The sequence below is a fragment of the Nanorana parkeri genome, unplaced genomic scaffold (assembly GCF_000935625.1).
Source record: "Nanorana parkeri isolate BGI_ZX_2015 unplaced genomic scaffold, ASM93562v1 scaffold141, whole genome shotgun sequence".
Classification (NCBI taxonomy): domain Eukaryota; kingdom Metazoa; phylum Chordata; class Amphibia; order Anura; family Dicroglossidae; genus Nanorana; species Nanorana parkeri.
In genome coordinates, this window is record NW_017306409.1 from 29,371 (window position 1) to 52,171 (window position 22,801).

The following is a 22,801-nucleotide window of genomic DNA, read 5'->3' on the forward strand; positions in this document are numbered from 1 at the left end:
CAGGCTTCATATTTCCTTTGGAACAGGTCTCCTGTAAGTCATGGAGGATGATGTGAATTGACCAATATGTGGGTACGTGACCTACTGATGAGACATACGATAACCAGACAGTAAATTGCAGGATAATTGTAAATAAAAGGCATAGAGGTCCCTAAAATTAAAAGGCAGACGGTATTAAATAATTAAAAAAAACCCAGTGCATTTCATTTTAAAAACCAATGTGCTGTTACAGTAAGAAACAGGACTGTATATATTATATACACTATATACACATTGCAAGTATCTTCATCCAACTTATTCATATATACAGAATATTTGTATGCCATCTCAGGCCAGGCTTTTCCAATGATGTTTTGGCATAGAGCTGCTCTGTTGAGCAATACTCTCAGAAGCCATCAGTCATATCGGGATGACATCATCCAGGAACCAGCCAATGAAATGCCTTGCCTATCTCTGTATCCAGAATATTACACTTCGGTCAGCTGTCTTGCTGGCTTCCGCCCCAACATCTGCTAACAGCTGACCCAACAAAGGTCCTTTGTTTCAAGTACCACTACACAAATGTTGTAGTGATTTTGCTTTTATTTATAAAATGCCCTAAATTAATTGTACTGCCTAATAAATAAATTCTAAGCTAGATCTAAATATTCCAAACAGATTAGACCGTGGTCACTTGTGATTTTGCTTTGAACACTGTAAATAAAATAATTGCTCGATCTACCTTTTACGTCCAGGTAATGCTACAGTAGGGCTATTCAAACCCAAGCTACAGTTCTGGTGCTGACACTGCAAAATTTAAAGGGTTTGTCCAGCCAGAACTCACATTTCATTTGGGGTAGATACCAGTTAACTCACTCTTTTGTCTAGCACTGTGCCCCCTTCCACACCTACTGCGAAAGGTCCAACTCTCCCTGCAACAAAGACAATGAGACCCCTTAGCAAGGAGAGTAGGTAGATCTCAGTTCAGGAGCGATTCAGTCCACCAGCATCCTTCCAGAACTGAAATATAAGTCATGGTCAGACTGATCCATTAAATGTGAGATATAAGGGCTATGTAGCCATGATGTGCAATAAGAGTAGCCATGATGTGCAATAAGAGTAATGATTAAGAGCTTGGTTCAGAAAACAGACATGTTTTCTGAACAACAACGTGTCCAGTTAAAAGCCCAAACAATTTACGGCAGTGACGCTCTATGTGCATTTGGCTCCTACTGGGACAAACCGGTATTAACAAGTCTACATACAATATTCAGTGTGTTGTTCAGTACCTACCTTGAGGTACACTCATTACATAAGTGCTATTCTAGGAGCAGTAGGGCAGTGAAATAAGTTTTCAATGAAATATATAAATTTGATATCATCCTTACAGAAATGAGGGTACACACGCCTTTGCTGTGCATGAACCTCGAGTCCTTCTGTAGATGATGGGTTTTGGGTGATGACTTGGAATACAAGAGTAACACGTAAGCTGACCCTTTAGTTTGATCCACTTGCAGTTTTATCCTCAAGCCCCGGCTCTTGGTGGAGCTGGCACTTGCTGTGGGATTGGCGTGAGTGGGTGCGGGAAGGTCTGGAGAAGCAGGATGTTACCGGATGTGAGCTACAATTACAGGCGTAATCCTGAAAGGATAAAAAAAAAGTAAACAAAGAGGACCAACAGATTATTTCCATTACAATCACAACAAGAAGGCAAAGTGACAGGTACTCTTTAGAAGTGGAATCTCTTCAAAGAAGTGATCCACACCATTTATTGGGACAAGGCCCATAGACAGAGGGAATGAAGAGAGAGTGGAAGAAGCACAGGTCCCTTTAGGCCCGGTGCAGACATAAACGATCCAGGACGCGTGTTCTGGGATTGCGCGGTCGTGCACAATTGATTTCAATGGGGTACATCAGTGCAACAATCGCAGAAAAAAGGTGCCGGTTTAGCCGTGTTTTCGGATGCACGAGCGGAATTGCGGTGGGAAACCGTGCGATCCATCCGGCGTGACTGGGGTGCCATTAGAAAATAATGGCACCCACATCGCGATCGTCTGTGATGGGCGACTCCGTGCGGTATCGTGCACAATTGCCGTGCGGTCACAGATCACCCAGGTGTGCACCGGCCCCTAATAGAGTAAGATATTTGAATCATGATCTAGTAGTAACCTGAGACATTCTGGGGAGCTGTATCCCATTCTGCAGATATAATCTATAGGTGCAACATGTATATTAGTGTACGATATATAAATTTATAGTATATATAATCTTTGGTACACTATTACGTCTCCCGTTAGCCCTGAAGTCCCTTGCCAGGCAACCCCTTTCCACCGATACTTACCCCATGCTCTACCCTCCTCCTACTCTTACCAAAAAGGACACATGCAGCAATAAAACACATGTTCTACCAACAGTAGGAAGGGTTACTACCTCGGTCATTTTATGGCTGTGTCCCCAAGAGGGAAATTTCTCCTCACTTCCTGTCAAGGTGATAGATGCCATACCCAAAATGCGGTGTTCCCACAGAGATTTCTATTCCTGTTAACATCTGACATAATTTCCAACCCTTCCCTACACTAAAAGACAAAAACTGCCTAGAGTGGAGTTAAATGTCTTGGGAGACAACACTGAGCTGCTCTTCTGAAAATCCTAGTTCTTTGGCTGTAGTTTTTCCAAACCAATTACCTCTTTAAGGTCATGGTAGCGTGACTTGTTGCGTATCGTGTAAGAAAAGGTCGGAGGGGCTGTGAATATTCCCGAAAAGCTTACGGCTGTAGGTAAATTCTGGAATTAGGTTACAATTGACTTCCAAACCATAGACATTATTAGCTAATAAAAGTTAAATAAATATTTTAAGCAGCGAATTATCAAACTTACTTCAGTTGCTGAGGTGGAAGTAATGTCTGGGTCCTTGGGGCTTCCATCTTTACCTCCTAGGCTGGTTCTCTTGCTCAGCAGTTTAGAAACATTGTGAGACGGATGGCACATGGCAGATGAACATTGGTCATGATTATCGGGTCTTTTGCTACCGTCTTCTACCTCTTTCTTCTCGGTGCCTGTACTAGGGGCCTGAGCTGAACGGCCACATACATTCCTGAAGAATTCCTGAACAACGCCGTACTTGGAGGCCTCTCCTTTATTTCTGCCCTCAGCCAAACCTGCTTTGTACAGGGACTCTGTGCTTCCAGCATGATCCACTACATTGAACAGGCTAGACGATCCATCATAGACGTTGGTTAGGACAGGGCTGTCTCGAGTGGTTGTAGACCTGGCCCAGGCAGAACCATTTTGTTTGTTCTGGTGAAGGCTCCACAGGCTTCGATCTTTAGAATGGTCTAGTTTTGATGATGACGACCTTCTCTGTAGCTTGGGAGAGCCGTACTTGGGAGAGCAGCAAGGCCTCTCCACCCGAGAGTGGACCTTGTCCAGTGAAGTTGAAATATGTTTGGTCCTTGCAGAGAGTAAAGAACTCCTTGGTGACCAACTTTTTGTGTGCAAGCTTGTCCTGGGCAGATCAGTTTGAAGACCAATGTTAACCATTCGGATCGTCTGGACTCCTATGGTGCAAACTGTCTGGCTGGATGTGCTTTTGGTCTTTCTTTCCAGGGAGCTAGAGCGGATAGCTTGCCTAACACAGTTGGTGATCTCTTTCATGTCATCGCTCATGTTCCCCGAGATCTCTAATTCCCCCAATGGAGATGGGAAGGCAGGAACAGATGAAAGGTCCTCAGTGCTGTCTTTGTCCAGTAGATCCCTCTGCTTCTTGGAGAAGTTGCACAACCACTGGCTGTAGGAATTTCCAGACATGCATTCTGAATTCTCTGATTCTTTAGGCTTTGCCATGGTGAAAAGGAATCCTGGTTCTACCATAATCTTTTCTTTATTGTGGATCAAAGGAGCATCCAGTTTGCGCACCACCGGTGGACTATAGTAAATCCTAATGCCTGTTCTGTCCGGGGCAGTGTGGCTTCTCTGTATTTGCTTGTGACCTGACTCTCTGTTGTTCCCGGTCTTATCCATTGTGTAATCCCAAGAAGAAATTCCCAGCCTGTCCTTCGCAGAGTGCTCAGACGAGGACTTGTCATTCACGTATGCACAGCAATTCTGGCCAAGGTCTGGCTCTATAGAACCGTTGACCAGGTGCTGGGAGTCTAGGACTCCATTCATCCCTTTACTCTCCTCATAATTAGAGGGCAATTTTCCAGGCACATAAGGAGAACTGTCCAGCAGACTCTCAAACTCCAACACGGACGATACAGACTTTGTTCTGAGTGAGAAAACAAAAAAAATGATGTCAATACAAAACCAAAAATCACAGATGTATTCAATAAAGCAGTGCAAAGAGTGATTGTGTTGTTCAAAGTGAGGTATCCCTCTGCACCCCGATTTCAATTTACTCAAATAAGATCACTGAGGAACTATGGGGGGGTTGCACTAGACCGACTCAGTAAGTGACTGATAGCATAGTGGAATGAGTATAGTAGAACATTACAAACGTCTTGTTCATTGGCTCTAGTATGCTATTATTTCTTCTTACTTATTGTTGAGTCTATGTGACAAGAAATTAAGGGAAATCTCCCCAATGAGACACAGATGGCAGGAATTTCAATCCTTCCCTACTTTATCCAAAACAGAGAGACAAAGTTTTGGCCTTGGACATACTTAAAGTGCAGCCCCTTCATTTCAATGTCTTTTTCAATGGACCACAATTGTAGCAACTAAAGGTATTCTATGCTTTAAGGTTTCCTGTGTGTGTATTCCCTCATTTAGATAACATTACAGCCCCAAAAAGTTGTCTTTCAATAACTTTTTTACATTACTAAATCCTCCCCTGTGGGCCAGGGAGCACACCATAGATCACCCCATCCCACATTTCAACAGGAATGCCACTGCTCCTGGCCATTGGCTCTCTCACTGGTTGGTGGGATGGTGGAGATCTAAATGTCAGTGTAAAAGCAGCGCCTCTTGTACAGCAATAAGCCCAGGACTGTGGGGGACCTAGTCTTCATAGGAGGATTCAACAAACATACTTGCAGGCAAGACAGGCTGTAATGCCAAGTATAATAAAATGAGACACTGAAAAGTTACTTTGTAGATAAGAAATGATGAATAGCTAGAGGTGCATGTGTGTACATAAACCAAGTGGATGAATAGTTAAACCTCACCTTTTTAAACCGGACCCATTAGCATCCATGTCACAGTCAATATCTTTATCCTGCATATTGTCATTGAGAGCCTAAGAGAAATACATTTATAAATATTCATATCACAGAGCTTAGCAGATCAAAGGAACATGTCTAGATAATAAGACAGCTAGATATGGCTTTATGTTGCCTTGTAGGGTGATCTGAGCAGCAATAAAGAACACGGCATTGAAAAAACCTTTACTGAATCATCTCCATAGAGGAGAATAGCGGTTTAATATGCTGACTCGGGATGGTGGCAGCTGAATGTTGTATAGAGTTACTGTAAGAACATGTGTTTCAACTAGATCCTACCACATTCTTCTGCTACCCCATGACAGCTCACCACCAGTGATGCATTTCTCAACATATAAAAGGTTTCAAGGTCAGTCACTTTCCATTTAGAAGCAAGTCAAAAAGCATTGATCAGTGATGCCGAGTATTGTCTACTGGTTTCATGAAACTCCATCCAAAGATTTTTTCTTTTGTACTGAATGGTGTTAGGTGGGAATCTATTCCCTTGAAAATATCTCCCCCATTTCTGGTCAGGCTGTGACAAAGCCATAACTTGAACTTTGTGGGTTCCCCAAGCAAGAGGGCATGTGACTGAGGAAGCAAAGACGCTGCATGTGGTCTAAAAATGCTGGAGACACATTCATATGCCCTCTTTTATCCAAATATCTTTTTTCAGTGTAGGCTTGAAACCGGCCTGCTGCTTTGATGCTACACAGATGGGTCTTAGTTCAGTTTAAAGGGTCAGTCCACCCAAACCTGATACTTCAGTGTTTGGTAAATACTGGTGTGTTAAGCCATCTGACAATTTTTTTTTTGAATGTTTCGGGGATCCTATTGTTGAGAGCTCTGTGCCTAGGCCCCCGGGTCTGCACACCTGCCGTGCCCATCTTTAGGTGTTCCCAAATTTCCTGTTGGATTTATTTTACACTAGAAATCGGATCTGAAACCCCCCGCTCCTATGCGGCATTGATAAATGTACCATCAACTCAGCACAGAATCCTTCTCCCCCTCGTCACACTAATGTGAGAGACAACAATGCACTCTGGAACATACTTAAGTTCTAGTCAAGAGAGTGCCGCGCCCCACCCCCCATAAAATGCATTGTGATGGAGAGATTTTCAATAAAACCAGGAGGCCTGGGATTTGAAAGTCCGTACCTCCTTCCAGCAGCTGCTCTTTCGTTCTGGGCCTCTAACCCACGTCTCTCCTTCTTTCTGCAGAGAATCCAAAATAAAAATATGTATTCATTAAAACCTCAGCAAAACAGGGTTCTTAATAGTTCTTCATCCTTAGAAAGAAGTTCAGCACAGGCCAAAGACGTTTTCTATTTTCCATAAAAGATGTAACCAATCATATTCTGATCCTCATAAGCCAAACTTAATTTTACTACCATGGTTCCCTACAGCAGGCACTGACAGAAGTAGTTTCATACTTGTGCTGAGGTTGCTCTATGCGTCTATGCTGTGGGTCACATCACCTGTACTGTGGCACTGGTCACATGGTTGGACAAAGAGAAGGACTAGTGTTTAACAGAACTGATGACAGACCACCATAAAATGAACTACAGAGCAAAGGGCAGGGTTAACATGGCGGTGTTCTTTTAAAGATTGTGACTGGGTTGGAATGTGTGACCGGTCACGTGGTCACACATTTTAACGTAATCATGCCCATGTATTCGGCGGCGGAATATGTGACCGGCAAAAGGGGAAGAAAAAAAAGTTACAGGGGGACTTTATTCCATCATCCTGGGCATCATCAACGAGAGACTGATTTGAAAACGAAGGGCTTGTGTACACCACATATGTTGCGCTATGTTCTACACACCACTGCACATGAATGGCGTGAACATGGCACTACACATGTATGGCGTGAACATGGCACATAGAAAGCAACAGTATGTGCCCTGTTCACACCATATATGTGCAGTGTTGTGCAGAAAATTGCAGCCCAAACGGGCACGGTGGTGTACCCACCTGCTGCTCGTAATTCTCTTCCCTACCGCTCCATCAAGTGAGCTTGGTCCTCCGTTCTAAATGGGCAAAATACAGTAATTGAGTAGTCCCATTGTTCAGATTGTACTCCTCAGTTATGATGTCAGAATGCGGCATTTGTACAGCTATATTTAGCAGGACGTGACACAGGCACATATAGAGGAGTGAACTATATTAAAAGAAGTATTATTCTGTATTGTAGCATGCAAGTGGGCAGATTAAAGTCTTGCTGCTTCCATTACCCCAGCAGATAAGGGTGTAAGGGAACAGTAAAGGGGTATTATTAACTCCACAATCCCGGTCTCATATTATTCCTTTTGGCAGGCGTGGAGAATTTTTACATCAAGCAGCGCTGGGATTTGGATCCATTTGTGCCGCTGGCGACTGAGGGATTTAAATAAATTTGGCAAGTGCAGGTTATTCCAATCTAATCCAGACACAATTAGGTTATTGCTGGGTAGAAAATACCAGCACACGGAAGCGCGAGAGAGATGCAGGAGGGGTTACTAAGCGCAGATTAGCCTCATTGTAGGGGGGACTGTCAAATGTATGGCGACAGTATCGCACTGCTTGATGGCTTCATGAATAAGCACAAATAAATAATAAGACCTGTTTTATCTGTGGGAGAATAGAGACATTTAATGGAAGAGTTAACTAACAGCTCACAAATACACGGTGACTGATTACTGTAAAAATAGAATACATGTCACATAATATACACCTTTTGTACATTGCTACATTATATGGCATATACACACATGCAAGGAGCAATATGTGAAGTGCAGTAACCTGCATTGCAATCATCATAAAAGCTGAATACCAGGCAAATGTAAACACAAATGAATGCAGAAGGGTCCGTTCACCCAGAAGTAATATTTCATGTTTTGGTAGGTGCTGGAGTTAAACCACCTGACACCTTCTTAGGTCTTGTGGCAGATATCTGGACATGCACATCTGCTGCAGCCATTATGCAGGGCTCCCACCATTCCTGTTGGATTTTATATTACAGCAAATGTAACAACGGGGTCAGGGACGCTGGCTGACATGATCACCAAAATGTGCCAATATTTGGGCAATGATGTCAGCCAGCATCACGTCCCTTTGTTTACATTTAGCCGTCAGCCAGGGAATCTCCCGTCTGGCAGTCCAATGGGGTTGGGGATGCTGTCATTGGTTGCTTTAAACGCCGGCAGCCACCAGTGTCCTAGCGACCAATGAGCTCTCAGCAGCATGCGGTCACATTCATGACAGTTTGCCTGCACATACACGCCCCATTCTGGGCACTGGCGTCTCTCTATACACCAGATCAGAATTGATCTAAACTGCTGCGAGTTTCCAAATCTGTGAATTTTGCGGCAATTCTTTTTGAATCTGCTACAGCCACAGCAACAGGTTCTTAAATGTGGTGGTCATAAGAACTAACTGAATCTTTCGCACATGCCAGAACTGTGGCAAGGCTTTCATGAACTAGGCACAGGGTGTTTTGAAGGGAGAACACTGCCAGCAAAGTGTCCTAAATGCTTTATTGATCCTTTATCTTTCCCTGTACTGCAGCACTCTGTCTGGAAGAACAAGGGCTAGTACTAGAAACCAATTAGTATCAGTGCTGACAGGAGGCGAAGCAACCTGCTGACTTACCACTATGCTACTACTCCTGAATTGTCCAATCAGTAGGCTGGGGGTGTGTCCCTAACCAAACTTTGCTACCACTGCACAGAAGTAAAAATCCTGTGCCAGGTAAGAGTTCATATTATTAAAATTGGTCAGCTTTATGTTTATACATTTGAAACTAATGCTTTTATTTCTTATATACCAAAGCACTTTGGGTTAGCTAAAGAGACAACATGACAGATGAAGATTGCTTTGAGGGTCCTTTTGGAAAGATACTTGCAGAAACGTCACCAGCACACCGTAATCCTTATAGGATCCAAAATCTTATATTTATTGCAAACTCGTGTCAGTTGACACAAGCGCTTTCGAGGCCACGCAGGGTCCCTTCATCAGGCATAGCAATGAGAGGCTTTACTGGTAAGGAGTGCAACTAGCCTTCTCTTCCTTTTGAAAAAGGGCTAAACTACACGGGTTATTTAATCTCTTTCCACTGAAAGAGTAACTCATTAGGACAGAGTTACAACGTAGATGTTTACAAGCTGATTCAGGCTTCTATAGTCACTCGAGATTAATCACTAGGCATAAAGACTGAGTGCTAAACAGAAAGAACAATAGGCTCCCTATGGAGTAGCAGTAACACACACAGGATTGGAGCATTGTGTGTTCATATAAGATTGATCACTACCACCAGCTACTTGTATAGGTCCCAACACAGCCTCAGTATCTTCTCACCTGCTTGAGCTTCCCCTGCAGCTCTGTTACTTGCTCCTCTGTTTTCTTGCGCTCCTCCTGGAAGCGAGCCAGCAGCTCCTCCTTTTCCTGCCCCCAGTTCTTCTCGCTGACCTGCAGCTGCTTAGTGAGGTCCATGACGGCGCTGTAGGACTCTGCCAGGAGATGTTGGTGCTCTTCTCGCTCCCGTTTCAGAGCAGCTTTGATATCAGTGGAGTTCCTGTCTATACCGTGCTTCCCGCACTCCAGCTGTAACACAAGACAAGCTCTGTTACCGCAGCGGAAATCTACTGAGATACTCTTGAAACTGCACCGTCCATCTCAGAAAAATCCATGGCCAACTGACACTAGACCTTCAAAGTGGACCGAGAGCACCTAAACACACACCACCAAAAAAGGCCTTAGGCCGCTACGACACAGCAATAAAAGAGGAACTTCACCCTTATCTTAACATTTACAACAAAGGCACCTTTAGAAATGTTTGGCAATCTACCCAGATTGATTTTAAGTAATTGTTGGCTTTTAATCTTTGCATACCTTATTTTTCTTGTCCTCCCCATTCTCCTCAAGGTGGCCATTTTTACTAAGGGCAGATGAATCCATCTACTTTATCTCCTGGAACTCTGGCCACGTGACCATGCACATCATCTCAGACCCCATTCACACTGAGCTACATCAAAAAAAGATTTGAGAGACATTGAGCTACAGCACACCTATTGTCACGCTACGTAGCTCTACTTTTGACATGGACTTCGTAGCTGCTGCATTGGGCTGTATCTAATCAAAAGCGGTCTTGATGTGACATAATTCCTCCTGTTTCCTGCTTATATATTTTTGTGCAAAAGTGACACTTCTGTAGCGCAATGTCGCTGGTAATGTGCGACATTGAGCTACACCATTGAAGTCTATTGGGCCAAATCTCATGAAATCCACCGAAAAATAGGTCACGTTCAAGCGACATTGAGCTGTGAGATGTGAACAGCTCAATTGAAATGCATTGAACGAGCTACATTGAGCTTCATGTTTGAGCGATTTTTGAGCGGAAATCTCGCTACAAAACTCTTAGTGTGAATGGGGTCTCGGGGCAAAGAAATGTCTTTCCCTAGTATCTTGCGAGAATTTGCAGTTCACAGATGAGATTTTCCAGGAAGGCACTGTGATGTAACTTCCCAGTGAGGCCAGGGCTACATCACTATTGCTCGAGGACCAGGAAGTGGAAAAACAGTATTTGTAAGTAAAAGCAAAAAAATGTTTGCTTAGTGAATGTAAGAGGATTTCATATCAGCATGCAGAGTTGTATGCTGATGTGATTTCTGGTGAAAGGGGGTAAAAAGGTCCACTTTAACCACTCCTACGCCATAAAAAAAAAAAAAACAACACACAAAACATGTTTTTGTGCAGTTTAGTGTCCAAGCCGCAGTTTAATTTTTCCCCCCCATGCAAATCATCCTACAGTTCTGCATGTATGCTTCACCCTAAAGACAAAGAAACAATAACTTGCAATTCTCCCTCATTTGGAACTATATCCCTCTTTACTCCCCAATTGTCTTTTTATGGTTTAATGTATAATCCCCTATAAATAAATGTCCTTATTTAACTAGCAAAAGTTCACATTCATTCACACTGTAATCAGCCCGCACGTACAGCTCCGTGCACGGCCGTACCGAGCAGCTCCCGGAAAGGGCAGGTGCTGCGTGTGATCAGTATACAGCCCCTGTCCTTCCCTATGGGACTACGTGGCTGTACGCTCACCCGCCCTGCACGTCCGTGCGGGTGAGCGTACTTGTACGCGGACGGGATGGATCCTGCCTGCATCCGAGCCAGGAAATATGCACCCCTACGGACCTGCACTTGAGGTGAGAGTAGGGGGGGGCGTACGGCCGCGTACTCCCATAGAGAAGGACGGGGGCTGCGTACTAATCACACGCAGCACCTGTCATTCCCGGGAGCTGCTCGGTACGGCCCTGCACGCAGCACGGAGTTGTACGTGCGGGCTGATTAGTGTGAATGAGGCCTAAATCTCATTCAAACTCTAAAATGATTGCATTTGCTCTGAAAAGCCAATACAAAAGAAAAGAAGAAGTGTTGAAAAAAAAAGCACGTAACCAATAATTTTCTGCATATTAAATATTCATGGCTTACAGGAATTGGGGGCATAATAGGGGTGCATCTTTGTCCAAATACTAAATGGTGTCCCTCTTTACCATCTCAGAATGTTGGGAGGTATGAGAAGCCTATGCCCTGGTGCTTCAACTATTCTGCTACACCCGACACCCTGATACATGTCTTATCACTGCTTATGTTTGAACACCTGCCTCACCCTAAACCAGTGTATGTAACATAGCACTATGACAGCTGCATATAGGAGAACGTTACCTCTAAAGTGCCTTTTCCAAGGCCAGTGACATTACTCCCACTTCCTGCCTGATTTGAATGTCAGCTGCTGTGTATCTGTAACGTCTTCAGCTTTAAAAAAAAAAATGTTTGCGCAGTCAGTTCCTTTTGCAGGGTGACAATGGTCACCCACTGCCTTGCAATGCAGTGTTGGCACCCTGACATCCAGGCTATCTCTGCGTGGCTTAGGCTGCCATGCAGATGCACATGATGCCTATTTGGCTAATGGGAGGAGGAGGGGGTTAAACTTTGGAACGCGGGGTGACATCACTGCAAATTGGCCCATATATGTGTGATAGGGACCTTATAAGTTCCTTCATGGCAGGGACTGATATGAATGCCCCCCATGTAAAGTACTGTGTAAATTGGTGGTACTATATAAATACCAGTACTAAATAGTAGATGACATGCTCTCCCTGCTCATGGCGCTGGAAAACTCAGAGGCAGTGAAAAAAAAATGGTCACAGGAACGCTATGTAAAGCACAAAAAAAAGGGTGTTTTTAACAAGTTTTTTTTTTATGCCTCTTCTGCTTGAATTTTATTTTTTCATATTCGCTTTATATGGCATTGAATCTCTGTGAGCTAACCAGCAATTCCAAGAAGAAGAGACAAGTTTGGACTTTTTGGAAGTCTGAAGCTCCCAGAAGTTCCATGTCTGGAACGTCCTTTTACATAACTCTGCATCACTGCTTTTGGTTTTACTCAGACTTCAAGTTTGGTGACCTCTAGTCCATGTGCTGCCTGTCACTCCAGTAGTATACATTAAGCCTCTCCCACTGAATGAATGGCTATCATCTTCCTAACTCTCTCATTGCTTGGACAGATATCACATTTCTGGGCCTCTCCTACTTGTGGAATGAAGATCGGATTTCCAAACACATCTACAACAGCTATCTATGACAACCATAATGACTGCGGCACAAGTATGTGTCACACGGCACCACAAGAGGGTAGAAGTGGTTCAATAAGCAGCTATATGGGGGATCTCCAGCAACCGCGTGCCATGGCACATTCCTAAAGGGGACATCACACAGGGCGGGTGCCTATTTGCTCAAATGCAGGATTTGCTTCTTGGGTTACTGGGCCTGCTTGGGTAGCTGCTAACAGATATATTTTCTAAAACAGCCAATATATGCCACAGCTCGGTCCAATAAGGGAACATGTATTATTAATATGCTGAAATGACCAGATGCTCACAAGCAATGAATGTCATAAAACATTAAGAGACATGTAGCTGCTGCTGGGAGGACGTGAATAACCCTCATATAAAAAAACATAAGGTCTCAAATCTCTTGCTACATGTAAGGGACAAATTCCACAGCAATGTATCTGAAAATTGCACACAACAAAGGTTATGCTTCCCTCCTGCGTGAGGTAACTGCTAGGTTTGTCTGGAGGTATTAGAATAAACAGTAATACTAGGCTTATTCCTCACTCCCCCAGGCTTACGACACGCTGTACCATCATTACCCCCTGAAGATGCTTTTCTTTGTCACTCTGCAGGTCACAAGCTCCCAGCCGTCATCATGGACAATGCAGGACTAGAATACAGTTAGGACCTGTCAACAACCCTGGGAAAGTGGAGACAAGAGTCGGCTGCTGAAGGAGCAAGAAATAAGGTATCTGTACTTCTTCCTAGACAAAGCAAGCAGTTAACCCATGCAGCGCCAACATATTGCTGAAATGTTATCTGTACCTCACATTTTGAGCTTCTGAAACCTTAAAAATACAGCTATAAAATTGTATACAATCCCCCACCCAGCTATTATAACATAAATCTGACCTCAGCACTGTTTGGAGAGACCCACGGTTAGCTCTCCTGCCCCACGCCATTCCAGAGCTCACCACCTCTCAATAATAATTGACCACCTATCTCTTCCTAGCTGCCAAACAAACCATAGCTTGAGCTTGGAAAACAAAAACATGTCCAGAATCCTTCAAGACTCTCAGCCTAAGTTCCTTAAAATCTGGGAGTCTTGGTTTACTCATCTCTGAATCCCTAGTCTTCGCTATATGTCACTTATCCCTCCATCTTGGTCCCAAGTCACCCTCAAGTCCCCTCTTTTTTTCATTATCCTTTTCCTAGACTTATCTTCTTGTGTTGTTGCACTCTCCTATTTCCGCTTCCCCAACCTCTTTCCTCTACCCTCTTGCCAATGACCAGTGTGGCCACCCATGCTGAACTATACGTGGGAAACTAGTGACTTTGCATATTGGTCCTAGGCACTGGGCTGAGGTTTTGCACCATTAGTATTGTTCCTGTATGCTTCAATTCCTGCCCGAGTGGGCTCCACAGCTGAAATACTTCTAAAAACGAATAAAAGATACTGAAAGCTTAAAACTCAGACATCAGATGCAGTGTGGCTTGTCCCATCACTTTAGTGACTGATCAGCCATTTCAGATTTCTTTTGGCCCATATAACCAGACTTTTGCGGTTTTATTAATTGCTTGGCACTTTTACAATTAGTCACTCTGCAGAAATGTACACGCAAAACATATTTGTACACTGACTTTGAGATGTCAAATTAGGCCCTGCCCATATTGTAAACAATTCAAAGCATGTGTAGGGAGGGCTGTACAGGAGGAAGGTCATGAATCTAGAAGCCCCTTCTGATAACAGACTGACGGCTGCTCTTTGGGCCTCCTGGAAGGACAGCCACTCAATTACTACTCTCCAAATTCACTGTAGAGACCCAAACAGCCAATTATAGGACATAAGTGGCAGTTTCACTTCAGCTCTTTCTGGAGGAAACGGCCATTTCAGACAGACAGAGAACTTGCGGTAAACCTATTACCTTGTTAGCTGTCAGCAAAGAAAATATTTAGATAGATTGAGAAGAGTTTAGGACAATGAGGAACAGGAAACAGATTCATGACACCGACCATATAGGCATAAAGACGGTGAGGGCAGTGTGTATGAAGAAGGCGGCCAGGAAGCAGAGACGCGTGTCATGGGAGCAGAGTGATAAGTAACAGACAGGAAGATTTTGGATAGAACAGGAAATATTGCTTGACGCCTTCAGTTGTGAGCAGGAAAGAGGAAATACAAGTAAACAGACATCAATTAATCTGCGTACCAATAATTATGTACATTCAAGGAAACATGCAAAAATAAGCAGGTTTCCATTGCAGAATTCTTTGGCAAAACATTCTGAGACCTGGCTGTCTCTGATTTACAGACTAAAAACATGTATACATGTCAAGAGTACCAATTATGACTTCAATGGCAGCATGCCAATATCCAGTCTGCAGTTGATGGCAAATCAGTAGTTTATGACCATGAGTTCAGGGTGAAGTTATAAAAACTGGAGCAGTTACCCATAATAACTGCAATCTTTGCTTCCAGTGTAAGATTGATTCCAGTAGCACACTATGGACAATTACTCCAATTTTTGTCTACAGGCTTTGCTGAGTAAGCAATGATTGTTCCAGGCCGTGAGGACCAGACTAACCTTCAGCTCCGTCCTCTCTATCTCCCAGGCTGCTTTGGCTCTTGCAAACTGCTGTTGAAGCTCATTCATCCCTCTCCTTTCTTCCTGCAATTCATTACAAAGGTCTTTGAGGATTCTCTTAACATCAGAGACGGTTTTCATGGACTCAATTGTCTGCAAGGTGAAATAAAAGGAAGTGAACAGATAATACATAAACACACTGTACAGTTTGGGCTCAACATTATACAACTCTGCCCACACATACCACATTTTATGGAAGTCTGGTATTAACTCTTCACCCAATTATCAAGTAGCCATTTAATTTTAAAAACCAAAGTTACAGGCGCACATTAAAAAGGTGCCAGATGACCCAACACTCCTTTTACTTTAGAGCAAATGTCTTTGGCTTGGATCACTACACTATGAGAAAGGGGTTAAATATTTCACATTTGCACAAAAGTAAGCTAAGCCGTTCTCAAGGATGCTGGTGGAGAGATCACTTCACATTGGTTCCCCAACCGCCACAAGTACCATTACATAGAAAATCCAGTGAAAACAATGTACTTTATACCCAGAATAACTCAGCTGGTCTTTTTTTGCTAGCAGAAGTGAAGATGAGGGCATAACTGGGAGCCTTTACACGTCCACTATTTTGGCAATTTTCCAAGATCACACCCGTGAGGTGCATTAGTGTGCACATGTTACAGTACATTAAAAGGTAGTGTAAGACCATGCCTAACAGCAGAGTTACGACTGCGCATGCGCATAGGCCTGTTCACCACATTTGCGGGAAGCAGCGGCTACTGCGCATGCGCAAACGGCAGCTACTGCGCATGCGCAAACGGCACATGGCGCACAGGAAGTGACTTTCTCTGTCTGGGAATGATCCTATTTAAGCTGGCCCAACTCCCAGGATCTTTGCTGAGTGGTCTTTCAGCTTTAGTGTGTATTCCTGTATCTTGCCTGTTGCCATATCATGGACCGGATTCCTTGACCTTGCCTGATTGCCGCCTGCCTCCGACTTCTGCTTGTCCCTGGATTCTCCTTTGCCTTCTCCTTTTGTACCTTGCTGCCCGATTGTTGCTGACCCTGGCTTTCCTGACTCCGCTCTGCTCCAGCCGCATCAGCACCTGCTTCTTGCCTCACTGAAGACGGGCCTCAAGGACCTGCCCAGGCCCAGTGTCCTGCATCGTCCGGCACCGATGCTGCCCGTAGTTTCCCCACCTCCTGTCTCCACATTCAGGGGTGTGGAACTCGTGCTGCAAAGGAGGCCTCCTCACAACTCGGCTCCCCACCAGGTACGTGATAGGTAGCCCGTTCATTTTTAATTGCTGCCAATGCACCCAGCATTGTCCAACTGTTCCTGACCCTTTTTTATGCAACACAACACAGTAGTGGCGAAAAATGAACGGAACTACAACTGGCAAACTGGGTAATAGTAAGACACACACAGTGCTTTACTGCAGCACAAGTGTGATCCTGGCCTAAACGATTTCTCAGTGCAGCTTCAAACTACTTCTGACTTCAATTAAGTTGTGTCTTGAATCAGATGATCTGTTCTGACAACTGTTAAATCTAAGGTTACAGCTACACTGGTCATTGTAGGACCCCATACACATCATTGCCATGGTTTTTTAACTTGACTAAGGCTAGGTTCACATCTAGGCGACTGAGCTGGTGTTGCACGTTTTCCTTTGCGTGACTGTGCAGTTTTCAATGCATAGAGATGTCTATGGGACCCCAAACCACGCGACAACCACCGGAAAATAGCTCCTGCACCTTTTCGCGCGACAGACGATTTTCCTCTGCGTGGCACACCGCAAAAGGTGTGAACAGCCTCCATTGACTTCAATGCGAATCTGTGTTTTGCGCGACTCAATCCGCACGATAAATCGCCTAGGTGTGAACCTAGCCTTACACTGAGCAATGCGTGTCATAATGCACATCAAGTGTTTCCATTCGTTTTCAGTGAAATTCCAATGGGAATCCAGCCTAACATTCTTGCTAAGCTTTCCCCACTTTGCTGCCAGTCACATGGATGAGCCAGAACTCCACAAGTAAGACTTTTAGTAGCTCAATTTGGTTTCTAAAATTGCTAGTGATTCATTGCTAGTAAGGATGTGCAAGGGTTTGGCGTGAACCCAGTTCGCAAGAGTTTGCCCAAGCCTGCACAAAAAAAACTGTAACTGACACCCACTCCCCTCGTGCCCTATCAGTGGTGGCAGGGGCTTTTTCTGTCCTTTAGTAGCTTGTAGTTGTGGTACGGGCAACGTCGCGGCCACACCTGATTGGGCTGGGAGGGGTGTGTCAGAGTTCTGCAAAAAAAGGGAGGGGCAACAAAGTTCCAAGTATGGAGCACTGTCACAAAGCGGTTACAAAGTAAACCGAGACCAGTAAATTGATTATAAAAATATAAACTTTATTTGAAAAAACATCAAAGTATTGCACCCATAATATCACCTCTCAAATTGTTTTCATAAAAGAACAACGTTGTTCGGAGCACTCATCCACTCATTCACTCCTCTTATGAGACCCATGCACTCTACGGCTATAAAAAACTTCAAGGTTTAGAGGAGACAATACTCCTAGTGTAACACCTGTTTCCTCTCAGGTGATTATGTCCCTGCTTGGCGATGATGTTATGCACAAGAACGAAAAAAAGGGGGGAGGGGAATAGATCTATTTCCAAGGTTATATGTCCATAAATATCGTGGATATGATCTGTTGATCAATAGTTGAAAAAAGAGAGAAAATCTCTATAAGTGGTATATTCAGAGATCAAACAAGTCCACTGAAGGTAAGTATATATGCCTGGGTCTTCCTGTGTCCATATCTTTCATTGATCTATTTGCTAGAAAACATCAAAACAGCTTATTTTCTATATCTCTTCAGAGACTTTCCCATAGCAGTAACACTCCCGTAATTGGATTTATTCAAGGGGGAGACCTGTGCGGGACCCATGGATAGTATATAGTGGTCGACCGTACTCACAGTTGGCTGTCTCGTACCCCTCCTTTTGGGGTCCAGTGGCTTTAAGGTTTCAAATGTTGCTTATGATCGAAAATTTAACTGTGACCGTTCCCGGTTCGTTTCAAATCCCGAAATCCGTGGTGAATCCAGGGAGTTGCTTTTTCAAGGGAAGTTCAGTCTAGAAGGTAACTGAAGGGTATCTAGTTTTCCATCGTTTTTGTTCAGGGATCAAAAAGACCGTAGGGAAGCTGCCGTCTGTGCAGGTCTCATAGTCTATGTGTCATACACTCAAGGGTAGACGCGTTTCGCCCCACCCATCGGAGCTTTGTCAATACCATGTGGATGGTTATCTTAAATAGCCTTTTCACACCTGCTCGATAATCACATCCAGGGTGTATGTTTCATAGTAAGATGTTGATGAGAGCTATATTTAAAAATATACCTATAGTCCCTGTCTCGTCTTTCATATCAAAAGCATTCACACAGACGGGTTTTAGTTTGAACATTACTTTAATAAACAACTGCCAACTAATTATCAATGGACAATATATATTTAAGATAAAAGATAATGCATAGGGAAGAAGGAACAGGTTAAGCAAATGGTCACATCTAAATAGGGGGGATATTGATGTTATTTTCTGTAGTGCTAGAGACCTTTTTTATAGGAAGACATTAAGATTCATCTCATTGTTTAGGCCTGCGGGTAATAGGGTATTGAGTTTGTATACCCACATCTTTTCTTTTTGTAGGGAAAGATGTGGGTATACAAACTCAATACCCTATTACCCGCAGGCCTAAACAATGAGATGAATCTTAATGTCTTCCTATAAAAAAGGTCTGTGGGTATATCAATTTTGGTTACGTAAACCTTGATGACCAGTCACCACTCTAACAAAGGGGATAAATTGTATATATCGGAGCTCCAGGGTAACCACACCCCCGTTTTTCCGTGTGTCAGAGTTCTGCATGGGCTTGGGCAAACTGGGTTCACACCTACCCTTGCACACCATGAAATCGCTAGTAGAAAATGCTCATCAAAACATATGGTTGTCTTTGCACCAAGCTATTTTAGTAGCATCTTTTATTGATCAATTACATATAAATGGAGCATTGCAAGATTCGTTACTACACGAGTGATTAATTTCAACTACATTCTACCAGTGTAGCTCGCTCCATAGGGAGCCAAGTGTTCCAGTATCGGGGTCAGTTGTTTCTCTTAGAGATCATTCGCTAGTTTTAGAAGCGGGGTCGAATGTCTAAAAATCTACTGCCAGATGACTGCCAGCAAGTGGTTACAACTCTTAGTAGCAAGAGATTAAAATCTCCTGTGTAGCTTAGCCCTAAAACATAGCATATATCCCTTAAACTGGCCATCCACCTATAGATTATCTGCAGATTCTCTATGGTCAGATGGAAAAAGTGGAACAGATTCCTCCATCTACGCTAAACTGTGTGGATGGCGGAATCTCCCACTGGGCCAAGCTTCAGTATCTTGCTAGTCAGCCCTGCTGGCTCTCAAAATACCTGAACAATCTGATTGGATGCAAGTATTGTTCAGGTGTTTTGAAAGCCAGCGAGGCCGACTAGCAAGATACTGAAGCTTGGCCCAGTGGGAGATTCCTCCATCCAACAGGCCACTAAAATGGCCAATTACAACACATTAAGAGTCTGTGTCGATGGTATCAGTTTGAGCGGTTTCTAAAATCATTCAGAATACATTGACCTCCTCTTGATGTGCTTCAATCAGATTTGACATTTTCATAGAATTGTTGTGGAAATGCAAAATCAGGGGGAACTTGCACAGATGTCAGATAGAATTGCGACTAGATTTCCCTTTTTCTTGGCTAACCAGTTGAGTGATAAATAGAACAATTAAATATCAATCAAAACATAAAATAAGTCATGTTAATGGAAGCCTATTCCAACAGGTAAAATAGAAACAAGACAGAAGTCCTTTTAATCATAACAGAATACATTTTGCTTGTCTTGTTATATAAATAATGAGGAAAATTCATCACTTTTGTGTGTTAAATAAACTTGAACAAAACTTTGACACTCACCATATTCTGCGGCCAACTTTCCCCTTCGCAGGCTTTGTAATCCGTGCATGGGCCGTTTAATTCCTCCTCCTCTATGAGCATGTAAAGTTCCTTCACACAGTTTACCTAATAAAAAGATTTAATACATTCGTCTTGAATACAGCTAAAGAAAGAGCTACTGAATTTCTACTGCTTTATCTTTTTATAAAACCGCCTGATCATTTCCAAAGTCAATGGAAAAAAAAATGTGCCAATACAGAAAGATAAAACACATAATTATAAAAATCTTATTGAGTACATCTCTGCGATACATGAACATTTCCCCAACAGCTCGCAGACCCGCCACTGTATTAAAACGGCTGGTCCGCAGACGCATTTCACACATACGTGAACGCTTGTGTGCACGGACGGCCGCTGCTTCCACTGTCAGATAGCAGAGAAGAGTGGCTTAAAACACAGAGCCAATCAGACAAGCTCTTCAGGGGTCATCACAGCAATCACATGGCAATATTTACATTGCCAAGCCCTCCCCTTCCTCTTACATCGAAGAGTACAGTGATAAATGAATGGACGAGTCATCCATTCATTGCTTCCTACAGTAAAAACAAGCTGCAGCAGCAAAAAAGAGAAAAAAAAAAGAAAAAGGAAAATAAAATGACCCTCCCTCCTCTCCTACATAGGTTAGCTCCATTATACCTTTACTCTGATGTGTGCATTAACACCTTCATCTTCTATCCTGCAAATCTGTACATTAACCCCTTCATGTCTATCCTCCCACTATATGTGACCTGTACATTAACCTCTTCACGTCCCTCTGTCTATGACCTGTGCATTATAACCAAGCTCCATGTTTAAACCCTACTCAATATCATCACGTTTCTCCATTCCCAAAAAAATTAAATAAAAAAATCAGACCCCTTAGAGTGTCTACTTTTCAAAAAGTGGTAATTTCTGGGGTTTTCGTACTGTCCTGAAAACTGAAAAATGGCCTGGTAATGAAGGGGGTGCTACATGCCAGTACTGAAGTGGTTAAATTGTCCAGAAATCCAACTCCTCCCTTCCTGTAGCAAGCTGACATCCCCATGCCACTGCAGAACTGAAATCCCAAGCAGTGTTGTCAGCCCTGAGTAGGATTTCTGTGCAGCAGAATGGTCAGCACACAACAGGAAGTTACATCCTTGCTGGATTTCTGGGTATATTTCTGTACTTGCAGCTTTTGGGAAAATATGCATGGATCATTGAGATGTACTGAATTTTCTTTTTCCAACACATACACTTTAAAGGATAGTTTAATCTGCAACTCATTCTGCATGTGAAAGATGTACAATATAGCTAGAATGTTTCTATGGGTCACCCAATCCAAGCATCACACTGCATTCACCTGCTGTGTGTCATGGGTTCATGGATGGGGTAAACCTCCAACTATTATTCTCAATAAGACTTGAGTCAGTTTATGGCAGGGGTAGGCAGACTCCGGCCCTCCACTGTGGAGCAATGACAGATCCCATTAGGCATGGAAAGACTGACAGCCACCGGCATGACTCCCAGATGCAGATGCATCATGGGATTTGTAGTTTCACCACAGCTGGAGGGACAGACTTCGCCTACCCCTGGTCTATGGACAGCCCAACATCTTGTTTGTGGTGTAAGGCGGCTTATTCACTTGTCAGATTATTAAAAATGGTGAGTGTCTCACAGCTGTACATTTAAAAGGCCCATGTCATTCTCTATGGCTTCCATTCCCTTATGCCTGTCTGCACGGGGCCGGCCTCTACTATGATTAGGAGCAGGGGATAATGTGGATTTAATATTTGTAGTGAAACCTCCACTACAAACCATAATGTAGATGGATACTGCAGAGGCGGTTCAACAACTCTAATTAAGAACAACAAAATAAATGTAAAAATACAAAAACACGACCATCTGCTGACACAGTTTTGACTGGAACTAGTCTACAGTATAGACATTGAATTATTCACACGTGGTAATCTAGGGCAATCAGTTCCAGCATACAAACCTAAATGACGTCCTGAAGGCTGAACATGTTTTCAGTTTGCCAAAATCAGCCGTGAATGGCAGACACAGCATTCAGCGTGTCCCAAGACTGACCTACTTCCCGAGACTATGAGATGATACCATGCGTGAGATCTCCCAACATGTTTTTGTTTCTCTAAAGAGGAAGAAAACTTTAACCCACTTAGCAGACATCCTCTAAACTGCAAACCTTATCCTCCAACCACACAAAATATATAAATTATGAACAAAGCAGATGGACCATTGATGTCACGGTACCTTCCACGTCTCCTCCAGTGGCAGCAGTGAGCAGTCCTTACTCCTTGATACTATAGTACTAGTGTAATGACATGCAAGTGCAGCTCTGTCCAACAGTTCCATGAGCCCGGGCCACCATGGACCATCGTGTCCATGACGGCCTGGGCCCACAAGAAGTAGGATGGT

At 43.5% G+C, this 22,801-nt stretch overlaps 1 protein-coding gene across 1 annotated transcript in view; it reads right to left on the bottom strand.

Moving 5' to 3' along the window:
- Positions 1–1,476: 1,476 nt before the first annotated feature.
- The window catches only part of SOGA1 (suppressor of glucose, autophagy associated 1), a 101,083-nt gene continuing 79,758 nt past the window's right edge, over positions 1,477–22,801 (bottom strand). Inside the window, exons 9-15 of the mRNA XM_018554058.1 lie at positions 20,366–20,470; positions 15,357–15,509; positions 9,512–9,757; positions 6,335–6,391; positions 5,145–5,215; positions 2,857–4,246; positions 1,477–1,620 (exon numbers count right to left, since the gene is read on the bottom strand). Coding sequence (XP_018409560.1) covers positions 1,477–1,620; positions 2,857–4,246; positions 5,145–5,215; positions 6,335–6,391; positions 9,512–9,757; positions 15,357–15,509; positions 20,366–20,470 — 2,166 coding nt within the window. The remainder of the gene's footprint in view (positions 1,621–2,856; positions 4,247–5,144; positions 5,216–6,334; positions 6,392–9,511; positions 9,758–15,356; positions 15,510–20,365; positions 20,471–22,801) is intronic.